This window comes from Lycium barbarum, chromosome 1 (assembly GCF_019175385.1).
Source record: "Lycium barbarum isolate Lr01 chromosome 1, ASM1917538v2, whole genome shotgun sequence".
Lineage (NCBI taxonomy): Eukaryota > Viridiplantae > Streptophyta > Magnoliopsida > Solanales > Solanaceae > Lycium > Lycium barbarum.
The window spans coordinates 3,023,275-3,034,507 of NC_083337.1; the positions used below are offsets into that span (position 1 = coordinate 3,023,275).

Sequence of the window (11,233 nt, forward strand, 5' to 3'; positions counted from 1 at the left end):
ATCTGTTATCTCGCGTCAGCACATGCATCAAAGGCAGATCTAAAATTATATATATTTAATGAATTTTTTAACATAAATAGACAGAGTTTGAATTAAAATTATTGAATTTGGGTGAACTCATAACTTATACACTAAGTCTGTCAAGACTTAGATAAATAAATGGAAAATATCACATAGTATTTTTTTTTTAATCTCCACTAATATTTAAAGCAGACACTGCGTGATTCTTAATCCACTCCATTTCAACGATCTTGTCTTTTCATCACTTTCGAATGAGGAGAATGTTTGGTACGACAAAATAATCTTTTATAAAAAAAATGTTTTCCTATAGTATTTTTCAATGTTGGGTTTGTGCGTGGAAAATGTTTCTCGGAAGAAATATAAGTTAAAATATATATATATATATATATAAGTTAAAGATTCATAAAGATATTAGTAAATCGGAGAGTATATTGATATAAATTTTGAGTACTAAAGATTAATAATAATATTTAAATATTAGTTGAAATAAATATCATGTGTCGTAAATAGTAATATGTTTGTCCATTTGGGACTTGGAGAGGAGTATACTTGGTCACAAAGTTTTGTGGATGATGCCACGTGAGCCTATTTGCTATCACTGTAGCAATATAACATTCTCAATTAATATTCTGATTGGTCAATAAAAATCGATTTTAATGCTATTTTTTTTTTTTGTTTTTTTTTTTTATGAGTTTAGCCAATTTATCACGAAAGGTAAAAGGGGATAAAGGAACCGTGTGTTAATTGTCCTGTAAATATAAATTGTCTTCCTCCATATGTAAAAAGGGAATAAATAAATCAATTAAATTTCGGGATGTTTCAGAATAACCTGGTTGAAGCTCAATGATCATACGTCTGTAATGCATTGTATGTCCCATAATAGGTCTCATTCTTCTACTCTTTCCCGGAAGTCTATAACTATTCATAGCTATTACCTTGACACCAAAGCAGAGTTCGACCCAATGCTTTATTTCTGTCCTAGTTGGTCTATCACTGTAGCAATATAACATTCTCAAGTAATATTCTGTTGATGGAGAGACCAACCAAAAATAGTAAAACGAGGTATAATATTGCTCTTTTCTCTCTCTGTCTGACTTTTACTACTTACATATATTAGTACTTATTTCCATTTTATAACAATATGGAATTAAAGTCTAGATTTTTGTAACTATAATGATTTTCACCCAGAAGTGTGAAAAGTCATTTTTCCCCATTTTAAAAATGTTTTCTGTCAACCAAATACCAGAGAAAAATAACTTCCAGTTGTACCAAACAGGCAAACACACCCTACAAGTTATTTTGAATTCTTACAATAGTCAGTAAACTTCACCAAAAACTAGGTAAACTGTAACCATATGGTACATCTCCAATAATTTTTTAAATGTGTATGAGATTCTTCCAAAAGATAAATAGACAACATGAAAAAAAAAAAAAAAAAAAACAGTCAACTTACGATCGTGAAACGTTGAAGGAAAAGCAATAGAGATGGTAGACCTCTCATAGACTCTTGATATATCACTGTTTGCTTTAGTTTCATACTCTCCTTATGATCGATCCACCATCTAACTTAAGATTAGTCAGTTCTATTTCGATCCACCATCTAACTTAAGATTAGTCAGTTCTATTTCTCGATGTGATAGGTATGGGATGTAACTTTGCAATAGAGTGTCACCTTTATGCGGTGGAAGTCATCGGTTCACGCTTGATTATCCCTAAACCCAATGCGAGTGTCTATAGTTGGATTTGCTCCCCTGTCGTCGTTCAATGAGAGGCTAGTGAGATTGACGTGAGGGGCTATATATTTCCCCGAGCAATCACCGGGAAAATATGAAGTGCATGATCAGTTTTAATGAAAGATACTCGAAAGCAGAACCAGAAATTAACCTCAAAAAAGAAGTCCATTTTTTTGGATGTTGGAAGCAAACAGATATTTCATTAAACCAGCAATGGGATTACAGTTCATGCTGGTACAATATTGCTCAAATGCAGTCTTATTTTCGAGGCCTAGCGACCAGCAACTCGATCAAACATGATCTCTATAGGGTGGAAAAAATACAACACCACCTCAAAAACATAACAGAAACACAACATGATGAACAATGCATCATCTTTCGTAAACCAGATTGATGCTTTTCAAGTATATAATTAGAAAAACACGACCGGGGTTCTTTGCATTAGCCCGTGTTCTGCAGTCCAGCAGCAACACCCTTCATGGTCAAAATGAGTGTGTCCTCCAAGCCAGGAGCATATTCACTTGTAGGGTTCAGAGTAATTAGTTCAGCAGCTGACTTCGATTCCATGTATTCCTTGGAAATATGAGGCCTCAGTGTGACATGGTAGCTTGGATCACGTATACGCTTTAGAGTGTAGGCTTGCAACACGTTCAAGGTCGTGATGTAGGAATCACGAAGCCTGAGTCGTTGTTTCAAGTAGGGGTCTCCCTCCAGAAGATCCTTGTGTCCAGCAATCTATTAAGAAAGAACAGTTGAAAATGTAACTTGAAGCAATGAGTTCTCAAGCAATCAAACATAAAAGGGTGTGATGTAGTATTGCTCGGACTCTTCAAAAATGTCGGGTGCATGTAGGATCCTCCATAAGTAGTGCATTTTTTAAGGATCCAACACGAGTGCAGCATGCATGTCAGATCCTTCAAAAGTAGTGCATATTTTAAGGATCGACACGATTGCAGCAACATTTTTGGAGAGTATGAGCAACATAGAGACAGCCTACCCTAAGGCAAGTATCAGTAACCCGTGATCTATAGGTCACATGAAGGAAACCTTACCGTTGCACCAAGGCCCCCTTTCAAGCAACCAGACATAGCAAGTGATGATAGATACTTTTCAAGATTTGTGAAGAGTTACCTGGAGCAGCAGGCTTCTTGTCTCCTCATAGTTGGACCTCAAAAGCTCACCGAAGGACCACAAATCTTCTGAAACGAGAAGCTTGTCGTACAAAGCTGCAATTCCTGGGTCTCCCTTGGCGAACACCATCTCAACCAAGTCAATAGTGACTCTAAAGAACGGCCATCCATTGTACATCTCGTGAAACATGCGTAGGTTTTTGATATCCTTGTCAACAGCATACTTAAATGCTGCCCCAAAGCCAAGCCAGACAGGGAGATGAAACCTAGTCTGAGTCCAGGCAAAGATCCATGGAATAGCTCTGAGTGATTCTATTCCTCCACTGGGTTTACGCTTTGATGGACGACTACCAATGTTCATCCGACCATACTCTAGCTCAGGTGTGGCCTGCAATCGTTATCGAAAGAAAGATTAACACAGATCAACTCAATGCAATGTCTATTATTATATCTACTTGTACCAAAGAATTGAGAACAGATATAAGGCACTCCCTTTATCCCAATTTATGTGATGGTGTTTGACTGAGCACGAAGTTTAAGAAAGGAAGACTTTTGAAACTTCTGGCCCAAAACAAGCCATAAATACTTGTATGGCTATAAATCATCTAGTTAAGGGTAAAATGGGTATTTTGAAGTTACTAAATATAGAAGGTGTCATTCTTTTTGGACTAACTAAAAAGAAAAGAGTCACATAAATTGGGACGGAGGAGTAGCATTTTCCTCGGACACTTACCAAGCGGAAATACTCAACAAATCGGGGTTCTTTGAAAACAATAGACCTATACTTCTCTGTAGCAATAACTGCAATCTCATCCATAAGTGCACGCCATTCTGGTTTTGGAGAGACTGGTGGATGCATCCCATGTTCAAGGGTAGCAGCAGTGAAACGTTGGAGAGTTCTAAAACACAAGTGTTCCTCCCCGAACGATTGCTCAATAACTTCACCCTGAACTGTGACACGGAGAGATCCTGTGATAGTGTCAGGTGGTTGAGACAATATAGCAAGATGGGTGGGCCCACCTCCTCTTCCTACTGTACCACCTCTACCGTGGAACATAGTTAGCTTCACACCATGTTCTTTGGCAACTTTTACTAGCTCCTCTTGAGCTTTATATAGCTGCCAGGCTGCTGATAACCGACCGGCATCCTTGCCAGAGTCCGAATACCCAATCATGACTTCTTGCTTCCCATTGATCCGGTTTCTGTACCATTCGATCGAGAAGAGACGTGCAACAGCAGCAGGAGCGGCTTCCAGATCATCCAATTTCTCAAAAAGGGGGACCACTCGTAAAGGTTTCTTGACATGGCATTCGCGCTGTAGGAGCTCAACCGCCAGCACATCGGATGGGGCGGTGGCCATTGAAATGATGTATGCCCCGAAGCAGTCTGATGGGAGTTCGGAAATGACGTGGAGGGTATCTAAGACATCAGCAATTTCTTCGGTTTTTGGAAGATCGGGTCCGAATAAAGGCCTCTTGCCCTGGAGTTCGGAAAGAAGCCATTCCTGTCTACGTTCTTCAGACCATTCGCGATATGAACCTATTTCCAAGTATTGGGTAATGGCATCGAGGACGTCAGTGTGGCGGTCCGACTCTTGTCGTATGTCGAGTTTGACAAATGAGAGTCCAAAGGTAGAAACTTGTCTTAGAAAATCCAATAGGCTTCCATCGGCTATGGGACGATCACCACAATCACAAAGAGATCTATAGCAGAGCTCAAGAGGTTCCAAGAACTGCATAAAATGTACAAACCACATAAGCATCATATTCAGACAAAAGCAATTATTTTCTCAAATTAGTATGTCAAGTACTCGAGTTATTCAAGGAAACAAAGTGATGTATTCAAGATTAATGATCGTTCCCTGCTTAACATTCACTCTGTCGGTGAATGTTCACAAATTTACCATAATTATTAACCGTTCCACCACTTAATCACTGATATGTTATGTTAATCTTGTATTAATATTCCATATTTGATGGTAATATACTTCTAAAAGTAGTTCAAATACAGCATATTTCTACATAAAAGGACTAAAGATGCACGTTTCGATTAATTGAATGCTCTTCATATAGAAAGGGTCACAAGTAGTAGATACCTGCTCAATATTATTGTAAGTTGCCTCCTCGGGAACATCAGAGATTCCATGGGCTAACACTTGGCGAGTACGCTCACGTGTCTGATACAGCTTATCTCTCACATCTCCAAGAACTACACGATATGGTTCACTTGGTGGAATTGTTTTCCAGAATTCTACATCAAAAGGAAAAGTTGAAGGCTCGAATTATACAATTTCTCCATCCATTAAAGAGACTACCACTGATTCAAATTAAAATTAAGACAGTTCTACTAATAACCTGTTTGGCCAAGCTTCTCCAAGGCTAAAAGTGCTTTTTTTTAAAAAAAAGTTAAGGTGTTTGACCAAGCTTTTAGGAGAAAAAATAGTGTTTTTGAGTGTAAGCAGAAGCTGAAAAAAGTAGTTCTCCCCAAAAGTAATTTTTTGAAAAACACTTTTGAGAAAATACACTTAGAAGCACATTTAAAAGTTTGGACAAACACTAATTGTTGCTCAAAAGTGTGCTTCAAATTAATTATCCAAACACAAACTGCTTCTCACCAGAAGTACTATTCTGAAAGCACTTTTGGAAAAAAATCAATTTTTCAAAGAAGCTGATTTTAGAAGCTTGGTCAAACAAGCTATAATATTAATATGTGGAACTTGCTTGTCTTGTCCTTCTGATTGCTATTTGTGCAAAATCCTCAAAAAAGAATTGCACTAGTTACCTATGTAGTGCTTGGTGTCTCTCCTTGAGGAATTGTAAAGTTCAGCTGCTCGTTCACGAAGCTCATCATTGCAACGCCACATAGATAACTGAAAGAACGTACGAGTTAGAAGCATGTAAAAGACCTTGGAAGTGACACAATGCTTCAAGATGGATCAAAGAGCAAATTGGAAAATATTAAGTTGTTCGTCGATACCTCAAACATGAGCTCCTCTATTTGCGAATAGTACAAATTCGCTGCCATCATTCTTGCTAATAAGCAGACATCTCTTGTCACCTCAGGAGTCACTCTTGGATTACCTACATTTAGTATCAGACAAAGATAGGTGACAAACATAAGAGGAGTCTTCAAAAGATCCATTACCAAAAAAGTGTTATGTATATACTCCTTCCATCCAATTTATGAGATGGTGTCTGACTGGGCACGTAATTTAAGAATGAACGAAAGACTTTTGAAATTTGTGGTCTGAAATAAGCCATAGATGTTTGTGTGGTTACAAATCATCTCATTAAGGTGAAATGGATATTTAAAATTAAAGTGTTACTAAATATAGAAAGGTGTCATTCTTTTTGGGACTGACCGAAAAGGAAAGAGTGTCACATGAATTGGGACGAAGGGAGTATATGTTTTCTAATAACAGCATTTCGCTATAGGGAATGTTGCAATGTTTCTCGTACTTTGCTTTCTCAACTTCCTATAAACTTATTGGAAATTAGCATTTTCTACCGGAAAGAAATTGTACCATCTCGATCACCACCCATCCAAGAGGAAAATTGAATAAGAGGAGCATTGTAAGGAACTCGTTCGTTAATCCCTATGTTTTTAAGAGCTGTGTCAACACGGCGAAGGAACTTCGGGACACCCTTCCAAATAGTTTCATGAAAGTAGCTCATTCCAGCTCTCATTTCATCTTGTGGAGTTGGAGCAGTCCTCCGAATCTCATCGGTGCGGAAAGCAGCTTGAATCTGCAAATAAATATCGGAGAAAATTGAGAACAGAAACAAAGAAGCCAAAATATTATATATAGACTAAAGAGAGAAAACCATCACGTTGTCTTCATTTTCCAATTTTGTTTGATATGCATGATCGATTCAGGTAAATTAGCTGTACAGCTTTATAGGGAAAAAAAAAGTATCGCTTAAATTTGTCAAGTCAAAATGAAGAATGAAGGAGTGAAAATGAATGGTGACATTGCTGGAGGAAATAAAGAAGAGAGGCTGAGTTCAAATTTTGACGATATGCGTGAAGCAAGAAAATTCAGATATTGTATGAAGAACCTACAATTTCTTGGGATTCATGAGAACTTGGCGAAAGATAGGACACAAAGGAAGAAAAAGATCTATATAGGAGATTCCTATAAGTTGAGAATATGTTCTATCCATGCTAACACTTTTACTTTACGTCCTATACTTTTCTATGAGTTGTTTAATCTTTCAGAGATTTATATGTCAGTAGAAAATATAAAGGATTTTCTAGTACTTTTTATGTATTTGAAGCACCAAATACTTATCAGAATAGTCAAAAAAATCTATAGAAATGAACTGGAAATTAAGATAAAACTACAGAAACTCATTCAGGGGAATGACATGCATCAAAGTAACTAAATCGATATTTACCTCCCTCTGTAAAGCCTCATCAAGCTCTTGTTTATCATCCGGTGTAATGTCTTTAGTATACAACTGAGCCAAACAATCTCGGATCCTGAAAACATAAGAAAAGTCGGAACAAGAGATAACACGTCAAAAGTGCTTTTTTATGAAAAAAAAAAAAAAAAAAAAAGTTAAGTGCTTATTTTAGACAGTTGAAATGCTTTTCCAAGAATTTAAGGAAAACATAAGTGCTTTTGAATAGTAGGAGAAGTTGTTTTCCAACCCATAAATAAGCACTTTTAGAACCTTGGTCAAGACAGATTATTGGTCAATACTTTTCAAATTGATATAAACACAAATTGCTACCCTCCAAAAGTATTTTTCTGAAAAACACTTACGACAAGAAACACTTTTGAAAATAAGCACATTTTGGATGCTTGGCCAAACATACTATAAGAGACATATGTAACTGCTCAAGAGAAGAAAAGATTGGTAATTAAAGAGCAGACCTCCCATGCTTTTGAAGCAACGATCTTCTGACAGATTGAGTAGGATGAGCAGTTAAGACTAGATCCACTGTCTGATTCTTCAGAGCATCGAAAACTTCTTGAGGAGACTTGTTCAAGTCCCCAACAAGCCTCTTGAAAGTTTCTTCAATATCAGATTCAGTTGTTGCATTGCCCTCATCAGCAAAGTCACCCTTTTTCAACTTTTGTCGTCGACGGTAGGCAATCTGCACCTCCTCGGCCAAGTTGGCCAAATTAAGCATGTGAGAGAAAGCTTTAGCAATGACAATGGAATCCCCTGGATCCAAACTTGTCAACACATTACCAAGCTCCTCGAGCTTCTTTGGATCACGCTTGCCTTCGTACTCCGCAGAAAGTTCATAACATTCCATGACCTAGTATAAGATTAAAGAAAAAAATGTTAACACTGACCAGTCTTACATGTAGTTACTATATTTTTTTAGATAATCAAGAAATCTGTTGTTTTCAACTCCAAAATTCAGTGAGTGTCCGTCCTTCTACCCTTCTCCACTTAAACACCCTTTTTGGTTCACATTAAAATTCGAACTAGTGACGTCTGCCTATCACACATCCGACATTTTACTACCTTTGACATTGAACCAAAACTCCCGGCCCGGTCTTAAAAGTTGTTCTCAATTGATTTATGTTAATGAAGTGCAATCAACTCAATGGACAGTTTGGTCAACACCAAGTTTAGGATCTCACAAATGACTATAGAGATTTGAACATTTCCACTACCTTAGTCAAACTACCCAAACAACAGCCACTTTATGAGTAATCCACCAATAAGAAAGCATATGTCAGTACAAAATACAGTTTAATTTAAAATTGTTAAAGAATGAATATTTATGTCCAACTCTATCAAAACAGATATAAAGATCCAATCTTTTTTAGAGAATGAATATAAAATCTTTAGCTTCAAACAAGAAAAAAATTGAAAAAGGAAGCAAAACAACCCACCCAAACCACCAAATCCAATTTGATCTCGGTTATCTAAAACCAAGGAAAAACAATGAAACTTGAAACCTATGTTGCTCGGACTCTTCAAATACGTCCCCAGATACATGTCAGATCCGCCAAAAGTTGTGTATTTTTGGAGGATTCAACACAAGTGTGGCAACGTAGCTTGGAAGATGACCGACGATTGGCTAATCATTTCCCGGATTAAACATAATTCCTCAAAAAAAGATCAACAAGTGTGGATGTACCAACAAAAGTGAAAAAAAAAAAAAACATAATGTATATACCGTTTCCTTGAGATCCTCTCCATGCAAATCCTGAAGAATGTCAAGGAAACTATCCAAAAGCAAAGCATCATACTCAACAAGCTTGTCATCCTCAGAAACCTTTTTAGGCACCAAAGCCCTCAATTGAGCATCAATGGATGCCAATTTCTCCAAATTCCGAGTCGCCATTTTCTCACTCTTCCACAACCCTATCCACTCGTAAATTCAACTATCAAACACCCTGCAAACAACAAAATAATTGATTTTTACAAATCACAGAAACCACAAAAATATGGAGTATTAGACCATTGTAAGCCACATTTCTATGTCATACGGAAAACCCCAGATGGCAAAATCCAGTGAGTTAAATTCTTATCGACTAACACACTTAGAGGCGAATCCAAGATTTAAACTTTATGGGTTTGGATTCTACCACAACTTGTTTTAACACATATAAAGGGTGGGCAAAAGTGCTAGGTTATTGTGCATCCATAAGTAAGACTCTACATCTGCGCCCAAGATTTGAACTTTATGGGTTCGGTATACCACAACTCGGTTCAATACATATACAGGGTCTGAGGCAAAGCTTCAAGATTTGAACTTTATGGGACCGGGTTCCATATTCTACCACAACTAGTTTGATTTAAAGGTTCGAAAACAATTACTTATGCTTATTTAGTGAATTTCTTAACGCATGCAAAATCTGAGTCAAAACTAGATGAACACATGAGTAACACTCTACATAAGCCTAACTTTCAATTGATGGATTTACAAAATCAAAAAGAAAAATCATTTAACAGATTGGATCCACATGATTCAGATTGCAAAAATGGCCAATGGGTGTTTAGAAAGACATTTCTTTTACAAATATATACATTGTATGAGTGGAAAAATAGTAACTTTACTTGAATTTGTAATTGAATTTGCTAGTGTAACTATAGCACACATATATGAGTACCTGAATCTTGAAATTTGATCTACAAATGAATGAGAAAAAACACATACAAAACAATCTCTTTCCTACAAATTGGTTTTAATTCAAACAGTTCCAAGATTTGAACTTTATGTTTAAAATTGGTTATTTGTGCTTATTTAGTGAATTTTTAAACATGTATATAGAGTATGAATCAAAGTTAGATGAACACATAAGTAATGGAATTACAAAAATCAAAAGGAAAATTACTGAGATCAGATCCACATGTGTTGACAGTTTTTCTACAAATGTATAGTGAAAAAGAAAAGTAGGTTCTATTGAATTTGCTAGTGAAAAATGAAAAATGGAAGTTACAGAGATATAGGGGTACCTGAATCTTGAAATTTGATGTACAAATGAAGAAGAAATTTGGGATTTGATTTGAGGGGAGATAAGAGGTGAGTGTGATGCAAAAAGCAGTGTATGATGTTAGTTATATATATATATATATATAGATGGAGAGGTGGCTCTTGGCACCATTATTGCAGTACTATCTGCTTTATAAGTCAATTTGCTTTAAATAGTTCGGTTAGACACGAAGTTTTAAAAAAAATTGAAGTTTTTTTAAATTTATGAACTAAAACAAGTTATAAATATTAGTTTGGTGGTAAATTATTTGATTAAGTGTAAAAATTAAAGTTTTAAGTTATAAATTATTTCTAAATACAATAAATGTATCATTTTTTTTAAACAAACTAAAAGAAAGTGTAACACAAATTGAAATATTGAGAGTATAATTTTTATATTTGGGATATATTTTCTTGAATAAATGTGATTGGCTCGTTTCATGCCTCAATTCTAGGTCGAAAGGAAGTACTTGAGGTTCAGTAAAGTGCTTTTTGGTTCTACTTCTTATGTAAAGGAATATGCCTAATTTTGTCCTTTTCACTATTATTAGTAGTATCAGTAGTCTCCTCTTGCTATTTGTTGTCACCTTTGTGTTTTATCTTGTTATTTTGTTGTCATATTTTTTTCTGATATCATGCTTCACATCCTTATCTGTTCTTTCGAGCCGAAAGTTTATCGGAAATAGTGTCTATACCTCATAAAATAGAGATAAAATCTGCGTACATCCTTCCATCCCCTAATCTTATTTGTGGAACTACACTGAGTATGTTGTTATTATTGTTGTTTGAATATGCCTAAAGATCTTTCATTACCTTTTTTGAGGATGATCAGAATTTCAAGAATCAAGACCCACCTTTTGCCAACAAACAACAACAATGGGGATCTTTCCTACTTCATTTTATCAA

The 11,233-nt window shown here is 36.0% G+C and overlaps 1 protein-coding gene across 3 annotated transcripts; it reads right to left on the bottom strand.

Annotated features, from left to right (window-relative positions):
- Positions 1–1,900: 1,900 nt before the first annotated feature.
- LOC132629056 (phosphoenolpyruvate carboxylase) lies at positions 1,901–10,467 on the bottom strand. Of its 3 annotated transcripts, none has more exons than XM_060344800.1 (11): positions 10,312–10,467; positions 9,029–9,248; positions 7,764–8,155; positions 7,282–7,366; positions 6,408–6,630; positions 5,861–5,964; positions 5,666–5,753; positions 4,980–5,134; positions 3,618–4,616; positions 2,886–3,272; positions 1,901–2,489 (listed from the first exon to the last, which is right to left on the bottom strand). In XM_060344800.1, the coding sequence occupies exons 2-11, from the start codon at positions 9,194–9,196 to the stop codon at positions 2,196–2,198; spliced, it is 2,895 nt and encodes a 964-aa protein (XP_060200783.1). In that variant the 5' UTR covers positions 9,197–9,248; positions 10,312–10,467; the 3' UTR covers positions 1,901–2,195. The 3 variants fall into 3 exon arrangements, with proteins under 3 accessions (XP_060200783.1, XP_060200793.1, XP_060200787.1); XM_060344810.1 differs by lacking the exon at positions 10,312–10,467 and adding an exon at positions 10,191–10,297; XM_060344804.1 differs by lacking the exon at positions 10,312–10,467 and adding an exon at positions 9,966–10,092.
- Positions 10,468–11,233: the final 766 nt, after the last annotated feature.